The sequence below is a fragment of the Ceratotherium simum genome, chromosome X (genome assembly GCF_057802395.1).
Source record: "Ceratotherium simum simum isolate JZ-2026a chromosome X, ASM5780239v1, whole genome shotgun sequence".
In the NCBI taxonomy this organism is placed as follows: Eukaryota; Metazoa; Chordata; class Mammalia; order Perissodactyla; family Rhinocerotidae; genus Ceratotherium; species Ceratotherium simum.
Genome location: NC_141940.1, coordinates 58,110,826 through 58,126,401, shown reverse-complemented (window position 1 = coordinate 58,126,401; position 15,576 = coordinate 58,110,826). Strand labels below are relative to the sequence as shown.

The following is a 15,576-nucleotide window of genomic DNA, read 5'->3' as shown; positions in this document are numbered from 1 at the left end:
TTTCAACTGCATTTAGTGTAGGCTACCTTTTTGTCCATGCTTCAATCAATGAAGCAAACTGTTAGCACCATTTCTAACACCAGGGCTGCAATATTAAATCCAGAATCTCTGCTTAGTGGGCACATATTAATAAATTTGACCTTATTCAACTTTATGTTCCTTCCGCTGTTATCCCATACCCTTAATACCCATTCCCACACAGATTCTCTATTTTTTCATCAAAATTGGAAAAATTATGTAGTTCTTTTGGAGTGCTGTGTACCTCTTCATGAGTCACACTTTGTACCTCATATTTAAGGACGTGCTGTGACTTGAGTCTAGTTATAGGTCTAGAAGCAAAGGCGGGTGATGGGAGTGGGTCCTGAGGAGAATCAGCTGTCCCTTACAAGGTAACTAACTCTGTGGTTGCTGTTACAGTTTCCTCAGGCAAAGTAGGTTAAATCTTGTCAGATAGGGGTGGAGCAGCTGCTTCTACAGGCAAAGAAGACTCATCAGAATTTAGGGGTCCATTGTGCCCAGCTTCATCAGGATTTTCCCTTATGTCCTCATTCCAATTTTCTGTATCCCATCTCTTCCCATTCAATGCCCTTACTTTGACAGTAGACACCTTGTGAGGTTGGAAATTCAATTTGTGTTGTAATTCATGGGACCTCAGTCTTTTTCTCTTTAGTCCTTCAACTGATTGGATGAGGCCTACCCACATTCTGTAGGGCAAACTGCTTTACTCAAAGTATACTGATTTAAATATTAACCTCATTTTAAAAAATACATTCACAGAGACATCTAGACTGGTGATGGAGCAAATATCTGAGTACAGTGGCCTACTGCAGTGGACACATAAAATTAACCATCACACATAGTATCTCACCAGCCCATATTTTGCGTTAGGAAATTTGTCAAACATTCTAGCTGAACTCTTCTTACCAGTATCTGCTTTTATTTCCCTCAGGTGAGCACATGATAACCTCTCCCCTCTCTCTAGGCATTGTCTCTCCTTTGATTTTGCTCCACTTGGCTCCTCTGCAACTTCGACTTCCTGATGGGTTTAAAAAAAGTCATGAATTTGAAGTTAATACAGGTCAGGTTGGGAGCAATGTTTCTTCTAACTCTCTATATACTGGAGTAGAATCCAGATGTCAGAACTATGTATAAAAAAAAACCATCTATGTGTCTATGTATACTTCTTGCCTATTGCTTCTACCTGCTGCATAAGACTCCATGATGTTCACCCACTGCATTTGGCTTAACCACCATGAAAAAGACTACAATCAATATCCTTGTATTTTTGAACTTGTAGACGTGTTTGAGAATTTCTTTGGGTACAAATCCAGGAGTTTTTCCAAACTTTGAAAAGGACCTCTATAGAGACACAATTTAAAATGGACAAGAGAAATTGATTATAAAGATCAAAGGTTTTTGTTGCTATTGTTCTTTTCTTTCCAAACTCTTCCTTTGCCATTACAACCACCATTATTATTAGCCTAGTTGGTAGAAACTAATAGCAATATCTATATATTTATTTGTATATGAAAGAATTATAAATCATCAACAGTTAGGGAAATCCTAGAGCAATGTTTTTTTAAAATGTAGATTCTGACCCATGTTTGTGAAGGATCAGAGATTTTACCCTATTTGTAAGCTAACAATTTAGCCTGCCACAGTTCCGTAGATATTGGCAGAATGGCATGAGGTTTCTGGGTCAGAGACAAAGAATTTTATTACTCATGGAATTACAGGCAGCATGATCTTCATGTTTTTATCAGTTCCCCTTGTCACCAAGTCCCACAGGGGAGATGTAGAGCAGTGAAGGTGAATGCTGCACACACAGTCGGTTTGTGTCACAGCTGAGAAACTAGGAATTTAGGAGACTCCCTGACCTTGTAAGGGGGCTGCTAGAAAACTTGTTTAGTATTTGCCCCAGAGGAAGACATTATCGTTATTACACTGCTCAAGAAACAAACCTGCCTTCTGCCCTGGAGGGGGATTCTACATCTTACAAGATTTCTTGCTATACAATCATACTTGAAAAGATAGTTTAGAATAAAGGCTATTAGCACCTGCTATGGTCTGAATGTTTGTGCCCCCTCAAAATTCATATGTCGGAATACTAACCCCCATGGTGATGGTATTAGGAGGTAGGGCCTTTGGGAAGTGATTGTATCATGAAGGCAGAATCCTCATGAATGGGATTAGTGGCCTTATAAAAGAGGCCTGAGAAAGCTCCCTTGCCCCTTCCACCATGTGAGGTTACAGTAAGAAGACCATCCAGAAGGAAACGGGCTCTTACCAGACACCGAATCTGCTGGCACCTTGATTTTGAACTTCCCAGCCTCCAGAACCTTGAGAAATAAATTTCTGTTGTTTATAAGCCACATAGTCTATGGGATTTTGTTATAGCAGCCTAAATAGACTAAGATAATGCCTATGTTCATGGAAACATGAGAGATATATGGAGAATTGTTTCTCAATGATCCATTGGTGGGTCATGAAGTCTCTTTAGTGGGTCACAACTAGCACATTAAAACAGCAGAATGGAATACATGAGTGCATAACAGGTAGTATCTTTACATATTGTTTAATGATGCTCCTTCCTCTCATTAGTACTTATATACATATATATATATGTAATTGGGCATGATGTACAATGTTTTTCTTACTGTGGGTTATGGTCACAGAAATCTGAAAGCCACTGCCCTAGAACAGTTTAAATTGAAGAAAGTTTTAGTGAACTAAGAATTCATGAAAGAACTGGGGATCTGAAGTGTGTCTTTTACCTTGCCATTTTAGTGAGATTTTCCATGTTGGAAAATCTTTATGGCTGTCCTGTAGTATCATGAATGCATTAGCCAAAAAATAATTTATTTTATTTGCTTGCTCATAGTATTTATAGTGGGTCTGTTGGAATTGTTCGTTTTCAATATCTACTTTTAGAAAGGAAACTTCATTTACCATCTAGACAAAAGCAATTCAGCTATTAAAAGCTTCAAATATTACTTAATCCAACTTAAAATAGCACTGATGTTCATGGCCCTTATTTTGTTTATCTTGAGGGCAAAACTGATAGCTCAAATAATTGAACTTAGAAATCCTTAAGAATGCTCAAAGAGGGCTAGCTCCGTGGCTTAGCTGTTAAGTGCACACGCTCTGCTACTGGCGGCCCAGGTTCAGATCCTGGGCGCGCACCAAGGCACCGCTTCTCCGGCCATGCTGAGGCTGCGTCCCACATACAGCAACTAGGAGGATGTGCAACTATGACATACAACTATCTACTGGGGCTTTGGAGGAGGAGAAAAAAAAAAGGAGGAGGATTGGCAATAGATGTTAGCTCAGAGCCGGTCTTCCTCAGCAAAAAGAGGAGGATTAGCATGGATGTTAGCTCAGGGCTGATCTTCCTCACAAAAAAAAATAAAAAATGAATGCTCAAAGAGCACAGTTAGAGAGATATAGCTATGGTATTTTTGTTTGTTTTGTTCTCCTGGCAAATAATTCCATTTTGCATTATTAAAAGAAGTCTTTCATTTCTTAGTGATGTTAGCTGTTATTCTTCTATCCAAACAATATACCTTAGCAGATCATTGCTTTCCTCAATTGCTAATTGAGACAACAAAGAAAACCAGAGATAGTGATATGACTTCCGGCAGTCTCTTATTAGTATTCTAGGATTAAAAGGAGACTAATACTAATCCTTTCTTAAAAGGCAGCATATTTCCCCCTTAGTTTTTCCTGTTAGAGAACTCTCTAAGAGATGAAAAAGCCATAGGTTCCCTAGTGTCATCAGGACCATTGCATGAATGCTCATAGCTCCACTTTTAACCTGTATGCTAATGACTCTCAAAACTATATGCCCAGCTTAAGCTTATTTCCTAGGCCCCATACACAATAATCTGGTCAATAGAGGAGTCATCTAAATGTCTCACAAAAGTATCAACTCACTCAACATATCCAACTTAACTGCACTCCTTATCTACTCTCCACAAACCTGTTACCCTTTCATGTTGCTTTTTTTAGGAAAGGGCAACATTCTCTTTGTCTAGTTCAGAAATGTGGAATTCATTCAGCATCAGTGCTTATCGAGCTTTTGGACCTCACACCCTTTTATACTCTTAAAGATTACTGATGACCTTGTGGGCAGCGGAGGAATAATTTTCCCTCTACCCTTCAAGGTTCCTGGTTGAGACACCCCTGTAATAAAAAGACAGATTAACAGGAGAAAATTAAATATAAATTTAATTTTGTACTTACAGGGGCCCCACAAAGATATGAGACCCAAAGGCAGCCAGGAAATTGAGGCCTATATACCATCTTGAGCTAAGGAAGGGAGAGGGGTCTGGGGCTCCAAAGGGGAGGAAGACAATTCACAGGAAGGTGAGGGGGGAAATATTTGGTAAACAAATGTTTGCCCTGCCATATGGATATGTCTCTCAGATATAAAAGTTATCTCTTGTAATAGCTTTCTTCCTGGGAGAGGCCCCTTTTCTAACTTGTTTTAGGCAGTTAAGGGGGAGGTAAAAAGCTTTCCCCGAGTCTGCTGGGTCTTGATTGCCTTCAGCTCCACATGCCAAAGTGGTATATTTTGGGGTGGCACATTTTGCTAGCCTTCAACTCCAAACAGATTTTATTTAAGTGGGTCATATGTATTGCTATTTACATATTAAAAATTAAAACATAAATTTCAAAACTATTGTTCTAAAAATAACAATAAACACATTACACATTAACATAACCTATTTTTTAAGGAAAATTTAAGATTTTCTTAAATCTTAAGATAAATTTGAGACGTGGCAGTTTTTACATTTTTGCAAAACTATTTTCTGGCTTAATGACGACAGTGGGATTCTCATATCTGCTTCTGCATGCAAGCTGTTATAAAATTTGTCTAGGTTGAAGTATGTGCAGACAATCTGGCCTCACACAGACACGTAGTTAGAAAAGGGAGGATGATGTGGACTGTCTGAAAGGATCATGGTCCTGGGACCTCAATTTGAGAAGTGTTGTTTTAGATAACTCTCTTATGCCACCCTCCACCCTGCCATGAAACCAATATCCTAATCTTGTCAATTCTATATTTAAAAAATCTTTCTTGTCTGTCTTGTGTTCTGGATCCTTATTAGGATGCATTCAGACCCTAATCATCGCTCATCTGGATTCTCAAAATATCTTCCTATCTGGTCTCTGTATTTAACCTGACTCTTGTAATCCAGTTTCCATTCTGTCCTCAGAATGATTTTGCTAACATGCAGATCTGACCATATCACTCCGCAGTTCAAATTATTTAATCGTTATTTATCACTTTTGGTATCAGGTCTAAACTTGCCTTTAGCATGGCATGTAAGACCATCCACGTTCAGGCCTCTGCCTGCCTCTCCAATAATTTGTGGTGTAGTCATACTGAATGTGAACTAAAAGCCATTTCTTGTTCATGCTTTTGTACCTTTGTATTATGTTCCTTGTGTCCATAATGCCTTTTCTGTCCCTTATCTACTTAATGAAATCCTACTTATCCCTCAACGTTCAACTCAGGTATAATTACCTAACACCACCCCCTCTTCCCATCTCCATTCCAGAATTGGGTGGCTTTTGGTATCTCTAGCTGAATAGAAATAGAGAAGACATGTATTAACACTTCACAAAATGCTTATCAAGTAAGACATGCTCAATGAATCCTTAATTTCTTACTATAGTGTGGAAATTCCTGCTTCTTTTTGGTCCCTTACTATAAACATTAAATGCTTGTGAAGCTTCATTCACACAGTTATCAAAGGTAAATTTTAGGGAGAGGAAGGGAAAGGTTAGTGTAATACAATATTTCATATATGGTGTCTTGATCCAGTTTTGAAGTCATGCCTAAAAACTCTCATTTCCCCTTTGCGGGCAGTTTGCTAATCCCCCACCCCAACCACCTTCATTAGGCTCCCACAATCCAGAGCTAGGTACCAGACAACTAGGGACAGTCTCCATGCTTAGGAACCTGGGAAATTATTCAGTTTAGCCAATCCACAGGGAGGGTGGAAAACCTGGATAACCCCACCCCCAACTGCCATATATAATCTGCCCCTTATTATCTTGTCCCTGGGTGCAACTCCTCATGTGGCAGCCTTGTCTAGTTTGTAACTACGAGTAACAAAGAGTTCTGCCTTTCATTTTATAAAACAGTAATGTAATCTATAATCTCAATTCCTAGAATAATCTTGTTGAAGGACTTCCAAACAGAATTGAGTCACATGTTCACAGATTTAGTAAAAATATGCTACTTCCTATAGCAAGTGGTGATAGATAAAGAGAAGTCAAATCAATATTTTAAGTGGAAAACAATATTCAAGAGCTCACTCAGAAATTTTCAAAATAATTTAAACATTAATTGCACTCATCATTTGATGAATCCAAGGGTACACTTAGTTCCTGCCTTTCATGCAATCTGCAACAAGGCTGAATAGCTCAAATTCTCTTATTTGCAAAGCTATACTATTTAACCTATGTCTATAACCATAAATGGATCTGAATATTGCCAGTAAAGTTAATCAAAACATTTTTATGAAAAAAAAATTCACTTGGGGAAGAGGTATGCTGGTAACCAAGTCAAAATGCATTAAATCTTGGCAATCTGCATTAACACAGATTCTCACTCTCTTTTGTTAACGAATAATAATTCAATAAGAAGTGCAATGAAATCCACTGTCTATCAAAGGATGCTCATTTTCCACCTGCTTAAAAATCATTTTTGATTTTTGTAAATGCAAATTGCTGAACCCTTCTAGAGGTGGGACTCAAGACTGCACATTTTTAACAAGTCTTCAAATTGATTTTTGTGTACTCAAAGTTTGTACGTATTTCTAAAAAAAAAGTCGTGGGAGATAATTTGTGTGAATCCTTGTCAATGCATCCTTTCATGAATTCCAAAATTAATTTAATTCACAGATTCTCCTAGTCCCTGCCTTCTCCCCCAGCCATCCTAGGAATACCAGAAATATAGATTTGGCTAGTCAAATCATCTTGCTGGCAGCCCAGCACAAAGTTATCTGAAAAGAGTAAGTATAATGAAGAGAAATAATACATACAACTCCCATTATTGAATGTGTGTTCAATGGTACAGGGTAGATGTTTTTCATATATAATTTTATTTTAAAAACTCTAGGAAGTATTATAGATATTCTCTTTTAGTACTTGAAGAAACTAAGGTTCATAGGGGTTAAGTAACTTGTTTAGGGTCACACAACTAGTTATTGGTGAAGCGAGGATCAGAACACAGGTTTTTGCTTCCAACTCTTGTGCTTTTTCCACACTGCCTCTGATCATAAAAAATTAAATCAATAATTAGGAAAAAAAAGATAAAAGAAAAAAATACCCCCATGTCACCAAAATCCTCAATTTCTTTCATGATAGCTAAAGTGTCACTTAATTTTTTAGGACTCCCCTATGGTCTTCACTCCAGGCTCTGTCTGCTTTTCCAAGGTTTCAGCTCAGTCTTGATAAGTTCCATGGTAATTCTTCCACCTCTGGTACATCACAAGTTATGTCATTGACTCCCTGAATTACACTAAAATCAAGCACTTATACTTATTTCCTATCTTTTTTTTTTTTTTAAAGATTTTATTTATTTTATTTTTTTTCCCCCCAAAGCCCCAGTAGATAGTTGTATGTCATAGCTGCACATCCTTCTAGTTGCTGTATGTGGGACTCGGCCTCAGGATGGAGGGAGAAGTGGTGCCTCGATGCGCACCCGGGATCCGAACCCGGGCCACCAGCATTGCAGCGCGCGCACTTAACCACCAAGCCACAGGGCCGGCCCCTTATTTCCTATCTTAAGCTCTGATTTTATGACACACTGGCCATACGTGGCTATTTCAATGTAATCAATTTAATTAAATTAATATTTTAATTTAAAATTAATTACAATTGAACAAAATAAAAAATTCAGTTGTCTAGTAACACTCACCAAATTTCAAGTCGTCAATAGCTACATTGGCTAGTGGCTACTGCATTGGATAGTACAGATATAGAACATTCCTATTTGGCAACACCGTCTCAATGTACAGGTAAAAGAAAATTCTATATTTGAGGGGTTAGTACCTTTGGTTGCAGAAACAAAAATTTTCTCTATACTTACAGATTTATTCTGATAAATATTTAAAAAAATCTTAGACCATTAATGTTTTTACAGTTTTACTTAAAATTATAATCCCTCTCCATCCTTAAAAAGAGTAAATTATGAAGTATTTTTAAAGGTACTGACGGTAGTAATCTACTTACTACACTGATTAGACATTCCTGAATGTACAAATTCTAAAGGGAAAATTGGATCATTTTCAACACTCACAAGTATTTTCATAAAATTATTTTTTACATTTACAACCAGGTAGATCCAAGCAGTTAAGACTGTTGAGGGTGCATTTCTCCACGGTGTTTCTACACATCCTGTGGTAGCATTTGTCCTGGCCTACAGTTTCAAGGACGTTTGTATAGCAAACAGAGACTCCTCCAGGGCAAAAGGTAGATTTGTTTCCAGAGCAGGTTAATAAAGATAACATCTCTCTCTGGGGCAAAAGTTAGTCAGGTTTGCTGGAGTTCCCCTTTCAAAAATTGCGGGGGGGTTCCTAAGCTTGGGGTTGCTGAGCTGTGACACAAAGCCATCGTGTGTGCAGCACCCACCTGGTCTGCTTCACATCTTCCCCTTGGGTCTCGGGGGACCAGGGGAACTGATGTCAGTGAAGCTCATGCTACCTGCTGGGCTATGACTATTGAAGTCCTGTCTCTAACCCAGTCTTCTGTGTCATTCTGCCAGCCTCCAGGGAACTATGATGGGCTCACATGTAGGTTTGCAAGCTGGGTAAAATCTTGAAGCTGGATACCTGAGGGTTACTGTAAATATCCAATAAGAACGGGATTACCCTTCGACCTTGTTGCCAACACAGACACAGATGAAAAGGAGTTAGTCTTGTTAATTTGCTGTTTTCTCTTTTAACCTGAGGGGTGGCTCAAGGGTCAGAAGGATTTATGAGCTTGTTTTGCAGAAGAAAAAGAGTGCCTTCAAGGAAGTTACAATTACCAGATAACCAGCCCCCAGGTGCCATTGCTGCTCAGAAGTCTGATTGCCCAAGGGATTGTCTAGAGTGAAAGAAACACTGATTTCCCTTTTGTGTCCCCAAAACTCCTCCTCCCAAGTCTCTTGCCTCTATAACACGCCCCCTCTCCCCCCAAGATGGATTTGAGAGAATCTATCCTCTCACCTTCTCATTTTGGCCAATTTGAATAACCTTTCTCCATCTCCAAGCACCAGTGTCTCAATGACTGGCTTATTGCACATCAGGCACATGAACTTGTGATTAAAAGGTTCGATATCAATCTCAGACCTCATACAGTTCTTGAGAAATCACACAACTAACTAGAGCTAGTAGGTATGTCCTGAGAAGCAGAGTACCACCCAGAGTGTGGGAGAAAGGCAGAGTAGCCAAAAGGGTGGGGATTGAAGGCATGGAAGCCAGAGAAGGCTGGGAACAAAACACATTTTATTTTGTAACAACTCCCAATCCATATAATTTTTGGCCAGTTAAACCTGGACCTCAAAATACAGGATCTAAGTTAATATTAATCTTGGTCAAAAACAAAGCAAGACAATGAAACCCTTGAAGACACAGGTTCTTCAGAATAAAATAGATACCTAACTAGCTTTGTAATCTTCACCTAGTTTTTTCTTACCATAGTCAGTTCTAAAAAACTCCACATTAAAAATTATCCCACTGGTTGATGGATCATCCTAAAGCCTTCTCATCCTAAAGCCACCATCCCCTTGTTCTTGCTTTCCCGATCCTAAATCAATCAAGAAAGCTTTTAGTCAAAACTAGAGTAAAACTGGTCTGACTCACACCCCTACCCTCAACCTTACCCCCCCCCACTTCCTCCACCCCCTCCACACACACTCTGACGTGGTAGGTGTGCAGTAAGTGCCCGGAAGGATGGGGAGACGTCGCTTCATAGAAAGTAGTCAAAAGAGAACCTACTGAAATGACAACTTTATTAGACGATGGGATTATCATGTATTTTGAAATCACATGGCGTATTTCTGAGTCCATTGTCGAGCTATTCTGTCATACTTCTCCCTATCCTTTAAGTAGACCTTGGCGATTTCCGGAACCAAAGGATCATCTGGGTTGGGGTCGCACAACATGGAACAGATGGATAACAACACTTTGGAAATGGTCAGCGCTGGCGACCACTCGGATCTAAGGATGTCCAGACAGATGCTTCCGTTTTTGCTAATGTTCGGATGGTAAATTCGGGTGGTGAATGCGATCTTCGGTGGTCTGTAGGGGTAGTCAGACGGAAACTGGATCGTTAGGAAGAAGACCCCTCCCTGGTAGGGGCTGTCGTTGGGCCCCATTATAGTCGCCTGCCAATGGAACAAATCGTCGGCCACAGGCCCTGCCGAGCACTGGGCCGGGGGGTCGTGGGACAAATTGTGGAGCTCCTTGCGGATGCGCTTTAGGGCCATCATCTGCGACACGTGGCCAATCCTCGGCGCCAGTCCTGGAGACAGGTAGAAGGCGGCGGCAGGGATCCCGGGGTGGCAGGAGCGGCCACCCACCGCGTCGGCAGATGGGTGGGCTGAGGGCTGAGGAGGGTCGAGGGGGCGTCCGGGAAGGGGGACTGAGGAGGGAGGGATTCGGGCCGTCGACAGGACCTGCCGGGCTACTGGACACCCGTGGCTCGCGGCCGCCGCCGCTACCTCCGCGTTGTCCTGAGACGGCGACTCTGCCGCCCGGAGGCCGCGCCGGCCAGACACACTGCCGCTCCCGCCCGGGCCGCCTGCCCCTGCCGCCCACACTGGGCCCTGCAGATAGGCGGAGAGCTTCTCTGTGGGGTCACAGGGGCCCCAAGACGCGCCGCAGCGTCATCCAGGGCGCGTCCCGTGAGGGCGGAGGGGGCGTGGGGGCGTGGAGGGGGCGGGGTGGAGGGGTGGAGGGGGCGGGAAGCAGTGTGGGGGAGGGGCGGGGTAGGCAGTGAGGGGGCGGGGTAGAGGGGTGGAGGGGGCGGGAGGCAGTGGGGAGGGGCGGGGTAGGAAGTGAGGGGTGGGGCGGGGTAGAGGGCGGGAGGCTGTGGGGGGTGAAGGGGGCGGGGTAGGGAGTGAGGGGCCGGCAGGCAGTGGGGGCTGTGGAGGAGGCGGGGTAGGGAGGGAGGAGGCGGGGTAGGGAGGGAGGAGGCGGGGTAGGGAGGGAGGGGGCGGGGACTGCCGGGTTCCCCCAGCCTCGCCCGGGCTCTGGGCTGGCAAGTAGGGTCACATGCACCACCCACCGCCGAGAATTACTGGAGTAAATAAGAGCAGTTCAATGAATTCCCCTTCACCCTTCACTCAGCCAGATTCGCCTTCTGTTAACATTTTAACCAATTGACTTTATCCTCATTTCTCTCTCCACACTTGGGAGTAAGCTACATACATCATGGGCCTCTACTCCTAGATAATTCCATGTGTATTTCTTAAGAGAGACATTCTCTTATATAATCAACTTTAGTAAATTTAGCATCGCTATAATACTTGTATAACTTTTCAAAGTAACTTTTCATAGCGTTTTGGTAAGTTTATTTTTTATGAAGAATTAAAGCCTTCATAAGTCAATTTGGAGCTAAAACCACTTTAATTTTTAATGAACTGACGAGAAAGGAAGGAGGAAGTAAGGAAGGAAAACAATAGTCTATCTGGTGTATATAAGTAGTAAATTTAACATTGATATGATACTTAAATATCTGTACTCTAGTTTTGTCAATTGGCAAATAGTGACCTTAAAACTTATTTTTAAACCCCTCCACTACAGAATCCAGTCTAGGATATAATATATTGCCTTTAGTTGTTGTGCCTGTTTGGTCTTCTTGAGTCTGGAACATTGCTACAGCCTTTCTGTGTCTTTTTGGACACTGCCACATTTAAAGAATGGAGAACACTCAGTACCCCCAACCCCCATTCACACTTCCCAGTCTTTAAAACTGTAACTTCAGTAATAAACTCAGACAATACAGGAGAGAGGAAGGAAAAAAAGGGAAAAGAAAGACTGCCCGTATTTGTATTTTGAATGCTGTAGTAAAGTCAAAAATATTTTATGATATATTATATTAGGACATGTTCGCTATTGCTTTTTGTAAAATGAATGAACTTATTTCACCCACAGGAAGTTTGTATTCTCCAATCCTCTCTGAAAAGGTGAGAAGCTGACAAATTTTTTGTGGCAATAATTACATTTCCCAAGAAGCTCAGTAAGAAATGGAAGATCATGTTGTATGGACACATATATGTATGTGTGTATGTATTCTCACCACTGAAAGAAATGTTATTTGAGTAAAATTGTCTTTTTTTAAATTTTTTTTGTGAGGAAGATCAGCCCTGAGCTAACATCCATGCTAATCCTCCTCTTTTTGCTGAGGAAGACCGGCTCTGAGCTAACATCTATTGCCAATCCTCCTCCTTTGTTTCCCCAAAGCTCCAGTAGATAGTTGTACGTGGTAGTTGCACATCCTTCTAGTTGCTGTATGTGGGACGTGGCCTCAGCATGGCTGGAGAAGCGGTGCATTGGTGCGCACTGGGATCTGAACCCGGGCCACCAGTAGCGGAGCACGCACACTTAACCGCTAAGCCACGGGGCCGGCCCTGAGTAAAATTGTTAATGTGAAGTACTTTACACACTTACACCTTTTCAGTTTTCTATGGCTACTATAGCAAGGTACCACAAATTGAGTGGCTTAAAACAACAGGAATTTATTTTCTCACAGTTCTGGAGGCAAAAAGTCTGAAATCAAGGTGTCAGTAGGGCCCTGCTCTCTCTTCAAGGCTCTTTCTAGCTTCGGTAGTTCCTGGCAATCCTTATTGTCCCTTGGTTTGTGGCTGCATCACTCCAATCTCTGCCTCAGTCTTGACAGGGACTTCTTCCCTGTGTGTTTCTGTTTGTTCAGATCTCCCTCTCCTTATGAAGACACCAGTCTTTGAATTTAATGCCCACCCAAATCCAGTATGATCTCGTGTTAACGTGATTACATCTACAAAGACTATTTCCAAGCAAGGTCACATTCTGAGGTTCCAGGTAGACATGAATTCTGGGAGGATACTGTTCAATCTAGTACAGTTTGCCCTCTGCCTCCCAAAATTCACATCTGTCCCATGTGCAAAATACATTCACCCCATCCCAACATCCCCAACAGTCTTAATCCATTCTGGCATTAACTCTAAGTCCAAAATCTCATGTAAATATCATTAACTCAAAAATTTCCAAATATCATGATTTAAATACTCTAAATCAGGTATGAGTGAGATTCTGGGTGTAATTCACCTTGGGCTGGAAAAAATTCCCTCATCACCTGTGAAGCAGGAAATAAGTTATCAGCTTTCAAAATACAATGATGGGACAGGCACAGGATAGACATTCCATTATGAAAGAGAGAAATTGGAAGGAATAAAGGAGTCATTGGTCTCAAGCAAATTTGAAACCCAGAAGGGAAAAGTCCTTTAGTTTTCATGGCCTGAAAATAATCCTCTTTGGCTCAATCCACCCTCTGGGCACAAGGAGGCTCTGTTAGCTTCTGCCTCTGTTCCTGTCTCTTTAGGTTCTCTGCCTCTACATTCATGGCTCTGCCCTTGTAGTTATTCTTTTTTTTTTTTTTTGAAGGGCAGCTCATATTTGTATCTGAGTAGTTCTATTAGTCTGTTTCCTGCCTGTAGAATCTCTGAAGTCTGACAGCCATTCTATATTTCATCCTGTCTCTGTCCCCCTCAGTCCAGGCTTGCAGTGTTTCTCTTGATCTAACATTCTCAAAAACCTTGTCAGTCTTCCTTGTATGTCAAGGGGATCCATGTCATTACACAACAGAATTCTGCACAGATTCTTCCTGGATAACCCCATCTCTATTCCTGGTTTCTACTGAGGTGGTTGATTGGATCCATGAGTCACACGCCTAATCTCTTCAGCAAAAGTTTGTGCAGCTACACACTTGGCCCAGAGCATGCTATCTGGACATGCTAAGAATTTTCCAAATCATCAAGTTTGGGTTCCTTTTTGCTTAACGGTTCTGTCCTCAATTTATCTCATTCTTCTCACATTTTATTGTAAGTAGCAAGGAGAAGCCAGGCTGCATGTTCCGTGCTTTGTTTGGAAATCTCAGCTAAATGTCCGAGTTCATCGTTTACAAGTTCTACCTTCCAACCAACAGCAGAGCACAATTAAGCCAAGTTTTCTGCCACTTTACAATGAGGGTTGCCTTTCCTCTAGTGTCCAATAACAGGCTCCTCATTTACTTCTGAAACTTCACCAGAAACTCTTTTAACATATTTCAATCAACATTCTGTTCATGGTGATATATGTATTCTCTAAGATGGTAAAAGCTTTCTTTACCATACTCTTTATGTCCTTCTGAGTTCTTATGAGAATCTCGTTTAGCATGCATATTTCTACCAACGATCTCTTCAACACAATCTAGGCTTTTTCTGTCATGTGCTTCAAAATTCTTCCAGCCTCTACTCATTACCCAATTCCAAAGTTACTCGCACAATTTTAGGTAGTTGTTACAGTAGTAGCACCCCACTTCCCAGTGCCAAAAGCTATATCAGTAAGGGTTCTCCAGAGAAAGAAAAACGAATAGGAGATATATCTATATGTCTATATCTATATCATATATATGTGTGATGGTTAATTTTATGTGTCCACATGACTGGGCCATGAAGTGCCCAGACATTTGGACAAACATTATTTATTCTGAGTGTGTTTGCAAGGGTGTTTCTGGATGAGATTAACATTTCAGTCAGTAAACTGAGTATAGTAGGTTGCTCTCCCTAACATGGGTGGGCCTCATCCAATCAGTTGAAGGCCTGAATAGAACAAAAAGGCTGGCCCTTTTATGAGGAGGAGGGAGCAACTCTTGCTTGTTTGCCTTTGAACTGGGACATTGTTTTTCTTCTTGCCTTTGGACTCAAACTGAAACATTGGCTTTTCCTGGTTTTTGAGCCCGCTGGCATTAAGACTGGAACTACATCATCAGCTCTCTAGGTTCTCAGGCCTTCATACTCAGATTGGAACTGTATCATCAGCTCTCCTGGGACTCTAGATTGCTGACTGCAGATGTTGGGACTTGTCAGCCTCCATAATTGCATGAGCCAGTTCCTTATGATGTCTCTCTCTCTCCATATATATATAGTATTACAGGCATGCATCACTTAACAACAGAGATACATTCTGAGAAATGCATCCCTATGTGATTTCATCATGATGTGAACATCACATAGTGTACTTAAACAAACCTAGATGGTATAGGCTGCTATACACCTAGGTCATATAGTGTAGCCTATTGCTCCTAGGCTAGAAGTCAGTATAGCATGTTACTGTACTGAATACTGTAGGCAATTGTAACACAATGGTAATATTTGTGTACCTAAACATACTTAAACATAGAAAAGGTACAGTAAAAATATGGTATAAAAGATAAAAAATAGTATACCTGTATAGGGCACTTACCATGAATGGAGCTTGCAGGACTGGAAGTTGCTCTGGGTGAGTCAGTGAGTGAGTGGTGAGTGAATGTGAAGGCCTGGGATATTATTGTACACCC

The 15,576-nt window shown here is 41.3% G+C and overlaps 1 protein-coding gene across 1 annotated transcript; it reads right to left on the bottom strand.

Annotated features, from left to right (window-relative positions):
- Positions 1-9,905: 9,905 nt before the first annotated feature.
- Positions 9,906-10,641, bottom strand: LOC101392898 (ubiquitin-conjugating enzyme E2 D2-like). The gene has a single exon (XM_087427033.1). It carries the CDS (start codon positions 10,487-10,489, stop codon positions 10,043-10,045), a length of 447 nt encoding a protein of 148 aa, XP_087283159.1. The 5' UTR covers positions 10,490-10,641; the 3' UTR covers positions 9,906-10,042.
- Between the last annotated feature and the right edge of the window lie 4,935 nt (positions 10,642-15,576).